The 17,557-nt window shown below is 34.3% G+C and overlaps 1 protein-coding gene across 1 annotated transcript in view; it reads left to right on the top strand.

Moving 5' to 3' along the window:
- LOC136029316 (uncharacterized) overlaps positions 1 to 17,557 on the top strand; it is a 93,324-nt gene that overhangs the window by 43,234 nt on the left and 32,533 nt on the right. Inside the window, exons 2-4 of the mRNA XM_065707584.1 lie at positions 1,497 to 1,553; positions 4,980 to 5,054; positions 8,245 to 8,448. Of these exons, the coding sequence (XP_065563656.1) occupies positions 1,497 to 1,553; positions 4,980 to 5,054; positions 8,245 to 8,448 (336 nt within the window). The remainder of the gene's footprint in view (positions 1 to 1,496; positions 1,554 to 4,979; positions 5,055 to 8,244; positions 8,449 to 17,557) is intronic.

Genomic DNA, 17,557 nt, shown 5'->3' with positions numbered 1-17,557 from the left:
AATTTTTCTTTTATAATAACATTCTTCATATATCTCAGAATTATGCTGGATAGCTATGAACAGGTAGTCAAGTTACATTTTACAAGAAAATTCAAACTTACTGTACCTTATATAGAATACCGAAAATGGAAGTGATAAAAAAAAAACTATGGCTAAGATTTATATGAAAGTCATTAGGTACTGTTTTCTGATTGAACCAATAAAACTACAGGTGCATAAGTTTAGAACAGATGAAATATCGAATATCGTCGTTTGCTTGAATATCGTCGTTTGCTTGAATATCGTCGTTTGCTTGAATATCGTCGTTTGCTTGAATATCGTTATTTGCTTCTGAATCTTCTTGGCGCTATTAATTGTATTGTCTTCCAAGATTACAATAGGCACCTCCATCCCCTCATAAATTATATTCTACCAAGCATGGCCCTGGAATTAAACTATGCTACAACCACAAGAGTCAGAGTTGGTATTCTAACTCTCCACAAAACTCTTACAAAAAAGTTACAAATGTTAATCCACTTGTAAAAGAATCAGCTGTATTAGACTCCTTCCCCCTCCTTAGCCATAAGAGCATTCTATTGAAAGTACAATGTTCGAAACAGTTCTGCCAAAGCTAGTGTCTTTTAGTTTATATATAGTAGCAGCACTGTATACAAAATTTTGATTCCTAGGGGATCCCCCAGCCGGGTGTGTGAGTCTAAGTGTGCAAAGTTTTTTTTACTTGTTCGCTCTTATGTCCTGTTTTTACTTTCTTTATGGGGGGGGGGAGAATTTAATGTACCGTCTCTGGGTATGGCCATGAACCGAAGTCATTTTAAATTAATGAGTATCTCAAGAAAAACATATGCTAATGGAAATGGTTCGTGAAAACTCTACAAAAGGTAGAAATAGTAATAAATGTATACTCTGTTTCTCTTGCAAGTTTAGGGCATATATTTACACAGAGATAAAAGTAATTGGGATTAACAAAATAAATGACAACTTTGCCCTCAGAGCCTTCACTTTGTTTATCCTTTGGAGCCGGCAACTGCAGGGGTATGGGTCTTCGGGCCAATGATGCCCCGAAGTCTTGAGATTTGGGACACTTACCCCTTTCATTTTTGATTTTTCCCATCCAATTGAATTATTTTTCACTTTTTTCAAGTTCCTCACCCTAAAAAAAACCTTACGTGCGTGTTCGTGAGCAAGAGCAAAGATTTTGGATATTTCAAGACTAGAAAAACTCGGGATTACGCCATTTAATAGAAAATTCACCATTGTTCACATTCAGAAGATGTAAACTACGACCTAAGGAGAACTGAAAATAAAGCTCTCGACTGCTAAGACGGTTTTAGTTTTCATCACTTGTGCCTTCTCTTATAATTTTAATAAAGCAATTGGAGCCTAAATATTGGGAACTGGAAAAATCTTATTATCCACAAATTTAAGATTCATCAGTTTGAATTTTGCTCACAATGGATTTTTCTAATCGTTTATTTTAACTAAGCTTTCTTTTCCAGTTTGTGAAGCAAGGGAAATTGGATGATACGTGTCTCCAAGATCCTGATTGTTTTATGGTGAGTTTCCATTGTTATCTACTGACTGAGTCTAAGAAGTTAAAACTGTGAATACACTATAGTATCCAAAACTAGGAAAACTAAATTTTAATTTGGTATTGAGTAATGGTAAGCCTATTTTCGAAAACATAAACAAACAAAAAATACAATGCTTTTGTAGGTATTTAACTCAATACTGGTGCAACTATTGCTCCAAAATGCTATGCGCGTTTTACTACAGAATTTTAGCATAACAATGCAAAAGGCTTTGTAGTTTTCATAATGAATAGAAAGAGAAAGGAGTTACTGACGAAGCTATGGTTACAATTCAGCTTTCCCGTATCTTATCTCTTTCTCTCCAATGTGCATATCATTGCGGAGAATTTGTTGCGAAATAGGGCGACACAATTGTGCAAGCTATTTTTCTGCTGCCTCAGATTTACTATTGTGAAGAATATTATCTCAGGATTTCGGGCCTCTGACATGGTGGGGTGGATTAACATTTGATGGTTTCACATTTTAAGACATAAAATTACCAAGAAAATGCAAAGATTTTGCGCCTTTAAACCAAATGAATATAATCAGTAGGTTTTGTCACTGTAAAATGTACAGAGGATTGACTGACCATCAAAGAAATGCCAAGAAAAATAAGAAAATTTAGGTTTCAAGGGTTACCCCTCCTCTCTTGCGTACATGCCTGGTGTTTTCTATATCGATGGGTCCCTGCTTTTAATCATTTCGGTGGATAATGGTATCTGACAAGCCACCATAGTTTAGTCCTATGACACCTATCAAGAATTCAGGAAGCCGTGGGTTCGATTCTGGTGAAAACAATTCCGTTTATTTAAAACAAACATCCACTATTGCAGTACACTACTTTTTGATTTTGGACTGCCAAACCACAACAAAAACATTTAAGCCACCTGAATCCACAAGTAGATCTGTCCGTTGTAGTAGAATACGTATATGGCTTCGCGAACGTGATGCGGGACAATACAAGTGGATTGGTTTGGGAAATGCATAAGTGGGGTGTCAGTTTTCAGATGGCATTGAGAAATTCATCATCGACGAGAATTTGATACAATAGTGAATTATTCCAAAGATAAATATTTACTAATTAACTCTTAACAGCCCATCGTAGGCTTTTCGAGGTTTCTTGCAAGGCCGGTGCACCTATTTCGTACTTTTAGAAACGGGTTTCAACTCTAACTTCCCTCCTAGACAGTGGTATTATTCCTCCAAAATTTTTGTCTGTGCTCACTTTCCTAATGTACATTGGCTCATTTGTAAGTCGATCGGTCCATCACCATCATAAGACATTGCAGATATTACCCTATGCAACAAGATCACTGCAGCTCAACTGGAAATTGATATCTCTTATCATTCTAAAGAAATCGTGTGTTTTTTGTTTCAAGCGCCAAGATTGAATTTCAAAGTTGAATCTTGGCGTAGAAACTGAGGTTACTCGGATTACAAAATTACTTATTAGTTGTAAGGAACGAACCAAAATCTCTAATTGAAAGAAACCAATCATTCGCTTCTTATTTCACTGACATTAGTCGTTTTCGTCAAGCTAGTTTGAATGTTGAGGCAAAAGTGAGGGAAGTATTTGATCAGTGCCTGAAGATAGGCGTATGACCAAACATACCAATAGGGGAAGTCAAAAGCCCTTAGTTTTGACTTTCAAGGAGCCTAAACAGAGGTCGGGTCCAATTATATTCCTAGGAGGAGAAAAGGCCAAAGAAATGTATAGAATACTGATCATTCACGTTTTTTATCTGCTCAGTGCATAACCCATATCCAAATACGTCTATGTGGTGTTACCTGCTCAGTTGTGACTATCTAATGGGTTGAAACTTATTTAACTGCTCCTTGACTGAATGTAAGAAAATTACTTTCAAGTTCTTGACAAAGCGAGAACCCAATGATTTAAAGATAAATCCTCTCAATGAGGTGTTGAAACTCAAGGTCTCAAGCTCGATACGTAAGTATAGTCATATTCTATTGGAAGGGGAGAAGGAGGGTAAGCCTCTAGTTGAAAAGAAGCAAAAAACTCAGGATTTACACCAAAAATTTGTAAGAAATCACAAGAAACAAAAATCTTAACATGCGGGGTATAAAAAAGGGGATTATGGACCCTTTCCTGCTGTATCTGTACTTGTCTTGGACAAAAATTAAAAAAGGAGAAAATCGTGCCTTCTTATTCATCAAAATACGTTTTTTGTATTATCAGTATGCCACATGATATATTGAATTTAACTCTTGGAATTGCTTAGTGTCTTTGCTTTTAGTACTGCTGAAAGAAGACGAAAAAGAAGAAAAAATAAGCTACATAGGACAGACACAGGGTACAAGCACTTCTTTTCTAACATCAAACTAAAGGAGCCTTCTCTCGCGAAAAATCTCACAAAACACACATTCTTGGTTACTCAGCACCTCTCTCCAGCAAAAAAAGCCTTGGGGTAGCTTGAATCGCCTATTATCCCAAGCTTTATTAATAAAAGACTATTAGTTGAAGATTAGGCAAAAAAAGCAAGTTTTTCGATCTGGTTTTGTTAGCCTACCTTGCATCCTAATTAGTAATTATGTATTCTCAGCATGGGGTTTCTAATTACTTAAAAACGAAATGCGGCTTTCATTTGTTAACCTTTTCCTGTGTCTTTCATAATAATTGAAATTTAGAAAATTACACCGTAATTAATGTTAGTCTCAAACCCACTCGCATTAAATCCTCTGAGAAGAAGTATCATTTAGGTTAATTTTTGTTTGAGGGCTATTTTTAGGCAGTTATATTTAAAGAAAGCAATTTGGCACCCCTAACGGCTTAAATTATGTCGTCTCTGTTCGCTAAGCCATTTTGAGCTTGAAATTTACCGCACAGCATGGCAAGTACTTTTGGATACAAAGTATTATTAGGCTATTTATTAAGTAAGGGGTCTCGGTGAAATCCATTGCAGCTTAACCATGTTTGAAAATATTTAATCTAAGGTACAGTTTGCGCGTACAGAGACTGGGAACCTTTGTACCCGAGCCTTCTCCCCCCCAAATTTTATGGTTTCCTTCTAATTTCTTATGCCTTCAATGTAAATTGTTCTTTTTAATTTGTCCCTTCGTAATGACAACCCCGCTACGGAACAAATTTTCTACAAGTGCCTGTAACACAGGTAAAGGTAATTTTTTGTTCATTATCTGTCACTGTAGTGACGCCTCAGTTAAGAGTGACCCCTCCTTCCTCCCCTAACTAAGCGAACGTTAGAAAACTTAAAAATTCGGACAATCAATAGTTATGTATTTATGCTATTTTTAGGAAGTTTTGCGAAGCAGACAATTATTTTGTAGTTAGAATAATGTCTTTCGAGATTTCTTTTCACAAAAGATTAAAAGAAAAAATGTCTTTTAAATTTGGGTTATTGGTAGAAATACTTGAATTTTTATTCTTTTTTTCAGTGTTGGGAGAATTGCGCTGTTCTACAAGACAGTTTTCCGTTTTGGAGCATGATGTGTAACCAACCTCGACTCTGTGTAAGTATTTATGTTAGTTGCAAACTTCAGTTTAAGTTGATGTTTTACAGGTTTATAATAAACTTTTGTAATAATATTTGTAATCACCTTTTTAATAATAAAAGAGTTATAATAATTTTTGTAGGTTTATACTAAGTTTATAAGCTCACAAAAAAGATCCAAATTAAAAAACGGGAGAATACGCATTCAAATTTTATTAATTCCAGGCATGTTGACCTATTCAAAATTTCATATATTTTTTTTTTGTCAAGATAAAAAAAATTAAGTGCAATGAAGTCAAAATATTTTCGGAACATTTCTTAGGTTATAGTTATTGTTTTTGCAAACCGTTACAAGTGAACAACTGTATTTTAAAAGTAAAAGGCTCACTTCTGTTAGTTTTTTCATGTTAATTGTAATGCAATAGCTCTTTATATTTTTTAATTGAAATCTTAATCTGACTGCACAATCAAACTTTGCTAATATCGAGATTTAGCTAGCGATGATTCGAGCCAATCCGATTTTTCGTAGAATTTTCTGATTGGCTTAACAATCGTACGAAAATTTTGATTGGCTTAAAATTAGTGCTAGGTAATTTTCGGTATTAATAAAATCTCATTGCGAATAGGGCGTATCGATAACTACAAAACAATGTGCATCTATAATTAAAAAAAGAATAGCATATGGCATGCAACCCTGATATTTTCGTACAATGTATATGACTAGCTGCAGAGCCTGTCCAACGAAACAAATAAAAGGAGAGAAAAACCGGCGCATTTACTCTCTTGCGAGGTTTGAAAATCTATATAGTCCGACTGATTTTAAGATGTATTATAGGAAATATTCTCTTTGGGTACCCGGTGTATAGCCTCACTCGTTTTTTTCAGAGCATTTTCGACATAATACCTTAAATTAGGTTTGTTGTTTTCTGAGGTGAAGATATACCGGAAGACAAAAAACCCTAATATTTCAGCTCACAGAATCAGTCGCGTTTGACATTGCTGACATAAATTTAAATATCCTTGTATGGTTTATAACAGTCCCAACTATATTTATCTCTATTTTCATTATTATTATGTTTCTTCTGTAAAATATCGAGACTACGTCCCGTTCCTGTTATTTATATCGGGATATATATATATATATATATATATATATATATATATATATATATATATATATATATATATATATATATATATATATATATATATATATATATATCATCAGGTAAGTATATATATATATATCATCACAGTTCGTGGTAACGAACTGTAGTAAGGTAACTGTAGTATGGTAACGAATAGTAAGGAGCGACCCGGCTCAATAGTAACCAAAACTCTAAAAAATGGAATTTTGATGCCAATAGCTACATCAAAAGAATCGCATTCTAATGCTGATTTTAAATATATAAGTTTCATCAAGTTTAGTCTTACCCATCAAAAGTTACTATTTTAGAAAATAGGGGGAAACACCCCCTAAAAGTCGTAGAATTTTAACGAAAATCACACCATCAGATTCAGCGTATCAGAGAACCCTACTGTAGATTCCAAAGTTAAATTACGTCATCCATATAACGACCCCAATAGACATGTTTTAAGAAATAAGAATTTAATGCCCAATTTTCAAGGTTCTCGACATAAATATTTGCCAGTAGCCCGGATAAAGGTGCCCCCATGGGCAACCTATTTTTTTGCTGATAAAAAGAATCGCGAAATTGAAAATACATAGAAAACTTATTACAAATTTTAACCAGAGTCATTAAAACTTCACAATCAATTCCCGTCGCTGAAGCCTCGATTAAGTGGTAATTTTCTTCTATTTTGTTTTTTAATAATTCCTTAGGAATAGTCACATCTATATTTGTATAGATGGAAACAATGTCAAAAGTACTAACTATTGTGTTTTCTGAAATACTTGTGTTAATAAGTTTTTCAACCAAATCTGCAGAATTACGAATATAGGAATTTTGAGAATGCAATAAAGGTTTGAAAGCTGTGCAAAGTCATTTCCCAATATTAGCAGCAGGGGCTTTAGTACACGCTACGATAGGTCTTAAGGGAATACCCTGTTTATGTATTTTTGATAAACCGTAGAGTTTAGGACAGAAACTACCACGAGGAAAAAAATTATTGTATAATTGTGGGGTGATTTTACCATTTTGTTTTAGCTGCTTTGATTCATTTATAATATTATTAGCAAACTGATCAGTAGGATCATGACTTATTGTTTTATATGTAATTGTATCATTTAAATAAGAAAGAATTTTGTTGTCATAGTCTGTCGTATTCATGACAACAAATGAATTGCTTTTGTCGGCTCTAGTTATTATAATAGAAGGATCTTTTCGGAGATTAGATAGTGTTTTTACGTCGTGCAAATTTTTTAGTGTGGAAGTGAGGAGGCTTAAACTTTTTTTGGCTGTTATAAAGAGTATTTATAAGACCAGATCTAACTTCATCAGGGTTAGAAACAGAAGGATAGTGTTTATGCAAAGCGGACTCTAGAGAGGAAACTATATCTGCCACAGGAACCTGTTCCGAATAGAAAAGAGAATTTTGGACCTTTTTCCAGTGTTTCGATTTCCTGGGGTTCCAGTGTTTTAGAAGAGAGGTTAACAATAGCAGGTCCAGGAGTGAATCTTGGAGAATAAATACGGTTTTTCATCAAAGATTCATTTCGCAAGCCTTCCAATTTTTTACAGAGGCGTTCCTTGAACAAGCGAAAATCGTGGCGAAACAAATTCCTTTCTAATCTAACAACTTGAGCAAAATCAACAGTGGACAGGTTTTCCAGCAAAAAAGTTTCCAACGATTTTCTCTCTGAAGAAATTATGTCTTTTCTGTTTTTTGTCCTTAATAATATGGACTAAGGTTTTTAACTGTAGTGTATGGGCGAATTGCGCTTCTTTCCGGGTATTTAAATGTAATTTATATCATAAAGACTTGGGAATAAGGTTTTCATTTCTACAGGATTCTAAAAATTTTTGTTGATTGATAATATTAGCATTTTTTTTACCTAGACTAATAAAATAAAAGATATCATGGGTCAACTGCTCCCCATAGGCTAGACGAAAATAGCGACGAAGACCACACTGCCTTTCCATAACAAAGAAATACAAAGTAGAAATAATAGGGACAATCTTCCCAATTGGTGCCACTGGTTATGGACACTTTCCACTTATATAATTAAAATTGTCTTTGTTTTTCAGTTTCCAGGATGTCAAGAGGCGTGTGCCTTTCATCGGAATAATCCTCTAGATGCTGCACAAAAAGACCCAGTTATACCAACAATGGGGGAGCCAGCTATTAAACTAACAGGGGACCTTGCCGAATGGCCAAAGAAAGACAAAAAGAAAATTGTGTACGTCCTAATTCAAAAAGAAAGTCCAGATATCTGGCACCAACTTGCGCAGGTATAGCTAAAAACTATATGTAACTTTTTTGAATGTTTTGTTGAAGTTAATGTTCATTGGCAGTTTTAATTTGACCTTTTTTCCTGACGTCATTTTTAAAATCATTCGCCACAAGTCCTTAGTGATTTATGTTACTTTGTCAGAAAAGGGTTGAATTTACTGACTTTAATCGGAAACACCCCAGCAGGGACGCCACTATGTTGGGATAAATCTACAGATTTTAACATTCCTTCCAGCAGGTTCCTTAAGAGAGATAATCCTGATGAGCTTTGCCTTAGCCAGTAATTCTTGAATATTCAGCTCTGCCAAGAAAGAGGCTTAAGCAGGCACGCATGATTTTTTTCCGGTTGGCCGGCAGCATCAAAACAAGAGCTAAGAGCTCATACAGCACTTGTGACGAGGCAAGAAGAGCTAAGAGCCAAGAGATCATATGGTATGAGCTCTAACAAAATTCTATGAATAAATAGATTGATTTAAAGGAAAATAAGAGGCTTAATGCCGGTCAGGATTTAAAATAAGAGCTCTGAGTCACGATGTCCTTCTAAGTATCAAAAGTCATTAAGATCCGGTCACCCACTCGTAAGTTATAAATACCTAATTTTTTCTAATATTTCCTCTCCTCTTACCCCTCCAGATGGTCGAATCTGGGAAAACGACTTTATCAAGTCAATTTGTGCAGGTCCCTGACACGCCTATCGATTTTCATCGTCCTAGCACGTCCAGAAGCACCTGACTCGCCAAATCACTGAACCCCTGCTCCCAACTCCCCCAAAGAGAGCGAATCCAACACGGTTCCGTAAATGACGTATCAAGGACATTTGCTTATTCTATCCACCAAGCTTCATCCCGATTCCTGCGCTCCAAGTGTTTTCCAAGATTTCCCCCTCCAACTCCCCCAATGTCAAAGATATGGTCGGGATTTGAAATAAGAGCTCTGGGACATGAATTCCTTCTAAATATCAAATTTCATTGAAATCTGATCACCTATTCGTAAGATAAAAATACCCCAATTTTTACGTTTTCCATGAATTTCGGTTTCCCCCTCCAATCCTCCCCAATGTCACAGGATCTGGTCGGAATTTAAGATTGGAGCTTTAAAGAACAAGATCCTTCTAAATATCAAATTTCATTAAGATCTGGTCACCTTTTCGTAAGTTACAAATACCTCAATTTTCAAAATTAACCCCCCCCCCCCAACTCCACCAAAGAAAGCAGATCCGGTCCGGTTATGTCAGTCACGTATCTTAGACAGGTTTTTATTCTTCCCATCCAGTTTCATCCTGATATCACCGCTTTAAGTATTTTCTAAGATTTCCGGTCCCCCCAACTGCCCCCACCAATTACGCTGGATCCGGTTGAGATTTAAAATAAGAGATCTGAGTTACAAGATCCTTCTAAATATGGAGTTTCATGAATATCCGATCACTCCTTCGTAAGTTAATACGTAATTTTTTCTAATTTTTCAGAATTAACCCCCCCCCCCATAGAGCGGATCCGTTCCAATTATTTAAATCACGTATCTAAGACTTCTGATTATTTTTTCCACCAAATTTCATCCCGATCCCTCCAATCTAAGCATTTTCTATGATTTTAGGTTCCTTCGCCCCAAACTCCCCCCAATGTCACCAGATCCGGTCGGGATTTAAAATAAGAGCTCTGAGACACGATATCCTTCTAAATCTCAAGTTTCATTGAGATCCGATCACCCGTTCGTAAGTTCAAAATACCTCATTTTTTCTAATTTTTCAGAATTACCAATCGGGAAAACAACTCTTTATAATTTAATCTGGTCCGGTCCCTGATACGCCTGCCAAATTTCATCGTCCTAGCTTACCTGTAAGTGCCTAAAGTAGCAAAACCGGGACCGACAGGCCGACAGAATTTGCGATTGCTATATGTCACTTGGTTAATACCGAGTGCCATAAAAACGTGGGATCAAATGAAAATTTATAAAATTGTTCTAGAAATTGTTACAGTTTCGGTAGGGATTACGAAATCTAGGATCTATAAAGTGAGCTAATTATACAATAAATCTTCTTCAGCATAAAAACTATGAAGTCACGTTTATTGCTGTTAATGATATTCATTATTGCAATATATTAAACTTAGAGGGAAAATATCAATTATACAAGTAATAATATTGATCTTTTTTTTATTACTCTTCAACTTAAAGAAAAATAAACCCCAGGGAGTGCCAAAAGGAGTGTTAATATCTTAGGCATAAGTATTGTAAGTATTGGTAATAAGTCGATATATATATATATATATATATATATATATATATATATATATATATATATATATATATATATATATATATATATATATATATATATATATATATATATATATATACTGTACCTAGCCCGTTCAGTCAAAGGGTGGCAAAAAAGGCGATTACAAATTTTAAATTTAATTTCTAGTTAGATGGTATTCTAATTAAGAAAAATTCTAAAATATAATGTGAACCAATATTTTCTAAGGTTCCAGAACTGTCACTAGCCAGAATGTTTTGGGTGTGGGGACAATAGAATTTACCGACTGGTTGATCGGTTTTACGGATTGGCTCGGGTAGCATTGCTATTAAATTATTTATTTTTTATTTTTCAAACAATTCGTGGTAACGAACTGTAGTAAGGAGTGACCCGACTCAATAGTAACCAAAATTCTAAAAAATGAAATTTTGATACCAATACCTACATCAAAAGAATCGCATTTTAATGCTGATTTTAAATATATATATTTCATCACGTTTAGTCTTACCTATCAAAAGTTACGAGCCTGAGAAAATTTGCCTTATTTTAGAAAATAGGGGGAAATAACCCCTAAAAGTAATAGAATCTTAACGAAAATCACACCATCAGGTATCAGAGAACTCTACTGTAGAAGTTTCAAGCTCCTACCTACAAAAATTCAAAAATTCAAAATGCGTGTTTATTTGTTTGTTTGTTTTTTTTCAGTTTTTTTTTGTTATTTTTTCCCAGGGGTGATCGATTCGACCCAAAGGTCCTAGAATCTAGTGAGAGGGCTCGTTCTAACGGAAATGAAAAGTTGTAGTGCCCTTTTTAAGTGACCAAAAAAATTGGAGGGCACCTAGGCCCCCTCCCACGCTAATTATTTTCCCAGAGCTACCGGATCAAAATTCTGAGATAGCTATTTTATTCAACGTAGTCAAAAAACCTAATAACTATGTCTTTGGGGACGACTTAATCCCCCACAGTCCCCGTGGCAGGGGCTACAAGTTACAAACTTTGACCAGTGCTTACATATAGTAATGGTTATTTGGAAGTGTTCAGACGTTTTCAGGGGGATTTTTCGGTCGGGGAAGGGGTTGAGAAAAGGGGATATGTTGGGAGAACTTTCCCTGGAGAAATTTGTCATGGGGGAAGAAAATTTCCATGAAAGGAGCGCAGGATTTTCTAGCATTATTTAAAAAAAAAAAACAATAAAAAAATCAATATGAAAAACTGTTTTCAACTGAAAGTAAGGAGCAGCATTCAAACTTAAAACGAACTGAAATTATTACGCATATGATGGGCTCACCTCCTCCTAATACCTTGCTCTCTACGCTAAAGTATTTTTAGTAATTTCAACTATTTATTCTACGGCTTTTGTGATTCAGGGGTCATTCTTAAGAAATTGGGACAAAATTTAAGCTTTTGTGTAAAGAGCGAGGTACTGACGAGGGGGTGGACCCCCTCATTTACGTAATAGAAACATGAGAATACAGAAGTTCGTTACGTAAGCTAATTTGTAAGTTACGTATATCTTTTACTAATAAAAACATTCGTAAAAAATTAAAAGTTCTATTTGCCTTTCTAAGTAACCGAGAAATCGGAGGGCAACTAGGCCTCCTCTCCCGTTCCCTTTTTTCTTAAGATCATTCGATCAAAACTATGAGAAAGCCATTTAGCCAAAAAATATAAATATGCAAATTTTGTTTCAATTATTCATCTACGGAGAGCCAAAATAAAAACATGCGTTGATTCAAAAACATTCAGAAATTAAATAATTTTTTTTAACGGAAAGTAAGGAGTGATATTAAAACTTAAAACGAACAGAAATTACTTGGTATATGAAAGAGGCTGCTTCCTCATCAACGCCCCGCTCTTTACGCTAAAGTTTTTACTGTTTTACAAAGTAGAGTTAAGAGAAAAAGTCAAACTTTAGCGTAAAGAGCGGGGCGTTGATGAGGAAGCAACCCCTTTCATATACAAAGTAATTTTGGTTCATTTTAAGTTTTACTGTCGCTCCTTACTTTCCGTTAAAAAAAGTTTTTTTTTTTTATGTATTTAATTACCGACAGAAGCTGATCTTCTTTCCCTGATTTCACGCTTTTATCAGCCCAATTACGTTTTCCATCAGCCCAATTTCCTAAAAAAAAAGATTTGAGCCAGTAAAATAATGGTCCTCCCTGCCGCTATTTTATAAACTAATTTTTTTTCATTGACTAATTTAAATCGTCGAAGGGTTGTACCCCCTCTCCCCCATACGTGACACCCCTTCTATATCTCCCCAAGCTGAAATTTCTGTGAAAATTGGCCATTTGTCAAAAATAGATTACAAACTTTGAACTTAGATAATTCAGTAATTTTCAATATTTCTATGAGCATACTAAAAAATTGGAACTTATTTGTATGCTGTTACAATATATTTTCTTCAAATGTGAAAATGTGCCAGCTAGAACATGTTAACTTGAATTTTTTTAAATACCTTTTAAACCATTGAACTGAATGGAAAATAACAAAATAGTGTATCTGTATATTTTTTGCTGAAACACAGCTCAATATTTTGTCTAAGTTGTATAAATTCTTGATGACCCACTTTTCAATTTGAATTCTGAATTTTATTGTGTCTTACAAAACAGTCGAAAAGTAGAACTCTTGGAAAATTCAAAAATCTTGGAAATGTCAGTGTTTATTATTGCTGTATTTTTTCCTAATCTTCATTCAATCGCCTTCTCTTATAAAATACAACCACTAAAACGTTGTCAAATAAATTTGGAATATTAGAGATAGCTACTGTGCTTGTGCTTATTTCTTTTTTGTTTAGATGGCCTTTTTATGGGTTTAAATACACTTCATCTAATCTTGAAAATTTGTATTTACGTGGTTAATCAAGAAAACAACTTGGTGAAACGATTATAAGTCATAATGGTAATACCGAATTTGTGTTTATTTGGAAAATAAAAATGCCTATATTTTGAAAAAAAAAAACCTGTCTAAATTATGACACCGAAAGTTCCATTAATGCGATAATCCTGGATGTATTTTCGAATTAAGTGTATTTTAACTAGAGAAATATATAGGCCTAGGCCTATCTTGAGCAAAAAAAGCGTTTAGTTCTATTCCTGGGTGTTATTGAGGATTCAAGTGTACTCTTGAATAGTTTCCATTAATAACCCTATCCAGTTCATAATTATAGAAGGCCTGTAGGAGAAATGCGAATATTTGGCAAACAACTAGTCAAAATGTCGGTGTGGAATATGATGGATGATAAATTGTACTTTGGAATGTGAAGTAAAGGTTATGATCCTGTGAAATAAAGCTACTGTACGCAGCAGCAATGCATATTTTAAAAACTATTTTCGAATTTCATGCTTATTTAAGAAACGATTAGTAGAAAGTATATTATGGAGGGCCGAAATCGTTTATGTGTGGTAAGAATTAAGTGTCAAAATAGAACGTAAAATAAATTAAAAATGGTGTGAAAATATTAAGTTATCATAGCTATGTCATGTATTATGATACTAGGCTATGGAACAACGAAATTTTCTGTAAAGTGATTACACTAAGGGGTACGAATTTGTAAAAATATAGGGGGTGAAGTACAGGTTTTCTTGAATTTGTTTTGTAGGATTGTTCGTTTTTTGAATGAAAATACTAAAAACAGGCATTCTTCAAAATCTGTCCACCCCCAACTCGTGTCCCCCTGATGAAGGCACGTTTTTTTGTTTTTGTTTTTATTTATTATCGAGCAGTCTTTTGATCGAGAACAATATCTTTTTGTCGGGTACTTGAAATTTACCCTTCATTTTCTGCAAAACCTGAGTTTGTGATTTCAGTCAGTAACAGATAGATATATAATTTACTAGCTGTTGGGGTGGCGCTTCGCGCCACCCCAACACATAGTTGGTGGGGGCGCTTCGCGCCCCCCCCCCCCCTGAGCCCCCCCGCGCGCGTAAGTCGTTACGCGCCATATTAGTTACGCGCCATTGTAGTTGTGTCCCTATGTCCCACCTGTGAATATAGATATATATATATATATATATATATATATATATATATATATATATATATATATATATATATATATATATATATATATATATATATATGTTTTTAACTACTTAAAACTTGCGAATATACAACATTCTTTGCTGTCCCATTGTCTGTGCATATAAATAGATTGTCAGGTTTACCGACTCTTGAACATGCAACATATAATGGTCAATGGGAAAACAATCCGTATTCAGATCTATACCTCATGATTCTAATGATTGCCCTTGAGCTTTGTTGATGGTGATTGCTAATCGACCATTCCCTGAGTCGCCATCGTCATTTATATATCCCCCTGTGCACCCCGGCGTCCCCTTTGTAGTTATGTCCCTGTGTCCCGGTCGTCATTTATATTCCCTGTGTCCCGGTCGTCATTTGTGTCCCGGTGTCCCAGTCTCTGATTTCTCTTTGAGTGTCCCGGGCGTCATTTATATTCCTTGTGTCCCGGTGTCCCGGTCGTCATTTATATCCCCCTGTGCCCCCCGGCGTCCCCGTTGTAGTTGTGTCATTTATATTCCCTGTGTCCCGGTCGTCATCCCGGTATACATTCGTTTTTGAATTGGTATATGATGAAATAAATTTTTAATTTTTTCCCTTTTTTTCCTTTTAGTTTTTTTTTTTATTGGTTTTGACCTTTTTTTAGGTTTTTTAGTTTTTTTCTTTTTTCTTTTTAGTTTTTTTTGAAGTTTTTATCTTTTTAGTTTTTTTATTTTTATTTATATTTTTTAGTTTTCTTTTTCTCCTTTATTTTTCAGTTTTTTTCCTTTTGTTAGTTTTTTTTTTCTTTTTAGTTCTTTTAGTTTTTACCTTTTTTAGTTTTTTTTAGTTTTTTAGATGAAATTTTTTTTAGTTTTATTCCTTTTTTCTTTTCAGTTTTTTATTGGTTTTTTACCTTTTTTTTTAGCTTTTTTAGTTTTTTTTCGTTTTTTCTTTTTACTTTTTTTTTAGTTTTTATCTTTTTTATTTTTTTTATTTTTATTCTTAATTTTTTTTTATTAGTTTTTAGTTTTTTTTGTAGTTTTTGCCTTTTTTAGTTTTTTCAGTTTTTTTTAGTTTTTAGATTTTTACCTTTTTTAGCCTAACCAGGATTTGAACCTGGGACCTTCATTCTCCGTTCTGACACCCTCTCTCACCGAGTGACTACTCCAGCATGTTCATTTTGGTGTTTTAAATGGTATATTATTAACCAAATTAATGTGTTTTACAATATACTAAGCATCGTCATAACAAAAATGACGACAACTAATTTCATGACGTCAGTCAACACAGAAATTAAGTTCTGTAATTAAGTCATGAAATTAGTTGCCGTCATTTTTGCTTTGACGGTGACGTCATTCAAGTTATATAAGACATATGTTCACGTAGAAATCTATTAATGCTTAAGTTTACAATGACTGATGAAGATGCTCAAAGAGTCTATGCCAAAAAACTTGCTGCTGATAGAGAAAGTCAGAAAAGAAAGCGTGCCGAGGAACTATCAGCAGCAAGTTTTTTGGCATAGACTCTTTGAGCATCTTCATCAGTCATTGTAAACTTAAACATTAATAGATTTCTACGTGAACATATGTCTTATATAACTTGAATGACGTCACCGTCAAAGCAAAAATGACGACAACTAATTTCATGACGTCAGCCGACACAGAAACATGACGTCACCTGACAACTAATTTCATGACGTCAGCCGACACAGAAACATGACGTCACCTGATCCACAGATCCACGGACAGACAACTTATTTTTATATATATAGATATAGATTTAGCACAAACAGCAGAGATCTCTAACTAATTAAATACTCACGATGGACGATAAGGGCAAAGTGCATTTTTCACATAAAAAGGGGGAGGAGCAAAGTCTATTTTCAAATTTGAGAAAGGAATAAAATCGAAATAACCAGTAAGAAAATGCATAAATATTACTTGACCGTAAAGAATGAACTCCGTCAAAAGTTGAAGCTACTATTTTTAAATCGCCCCGTGTAAAGCAAAATAAAATTCTAATGAGCAGTAAAAGGCAAAACCTTGCTAAAAAATGATTATGTCATCTAGAACCGTCGAAGTATTCACATCCAGTACTAAAGCCAATCTTTTAAAACAGCATAACGGTTTAATACTATTACAGTTCGATTTTGGTTAAAACACAGATATAGAATCTCCAAAGTCCTCTCTCTAATGGATGTTAGGTTGAATGCGAAAAAAAAAAGAGATTTAGGCCAAGAATTTCATCGGAGCCCCAAAGCTGCACAAAATTAAACAAAAAAACTGGTTGAAATCCTTAATATCTGGAAATTTAAAGGAAATAAACATATGATATGTGGTACAGAGTTTATACATGTAAAGTTAGAAACTACTCGATCTGTTTTTCATTTACTGGCGATTATATATTGCTATGCTTTAATTGACGCTTATTATGTTGTAATTATTAAAATAATTAACATTACAACAAAATAGAGATTCGAAATATTTTTAGATCTATGAAATATGCAATATAGAATATAATTAGTCAGTGTATAGGAAGAGTTATAAAGATTAGCCCTAGTTGAGACTTGCCATAAGAATTGTAAGACGCCGTAATCCTGTCAGAAAAAAAGTCAATATGAGGTTGCATTTGATTTTTACTATAGCAAATCTAATTCACAACAATTCACAAATTACTCACAATTAACAAGGCGATCTCCGCAAGCTTACCTTCGCTTGGATGTACCACAATCACTCTTTATTCCAAAAACATATAGCATCTTTTAAACATTCACGAGAAAAGGATAAATGTATGTGAAGAAAAAGGGAAAAAAGATAAGAAGAAGAATATAATTACGGACAGAAAACAAAGCA

Source organism: Artemia franciscana, chromosome 7, assembly GCF_032884065.1.
Source record: "Artemia franciscana chromosome 7, ASM3288406v1, whole genome shotgun sequence".
Classification (NCBI taxonomy): Eukaryota; Metazoa; Arthropoda; class Branchiopoda; order Anostraca; family Artemiidae; genus Artemia; species Artemia franciscana.
This window is presented reverse-complemented; position numbering and strand designations above follow the sequence as displayed.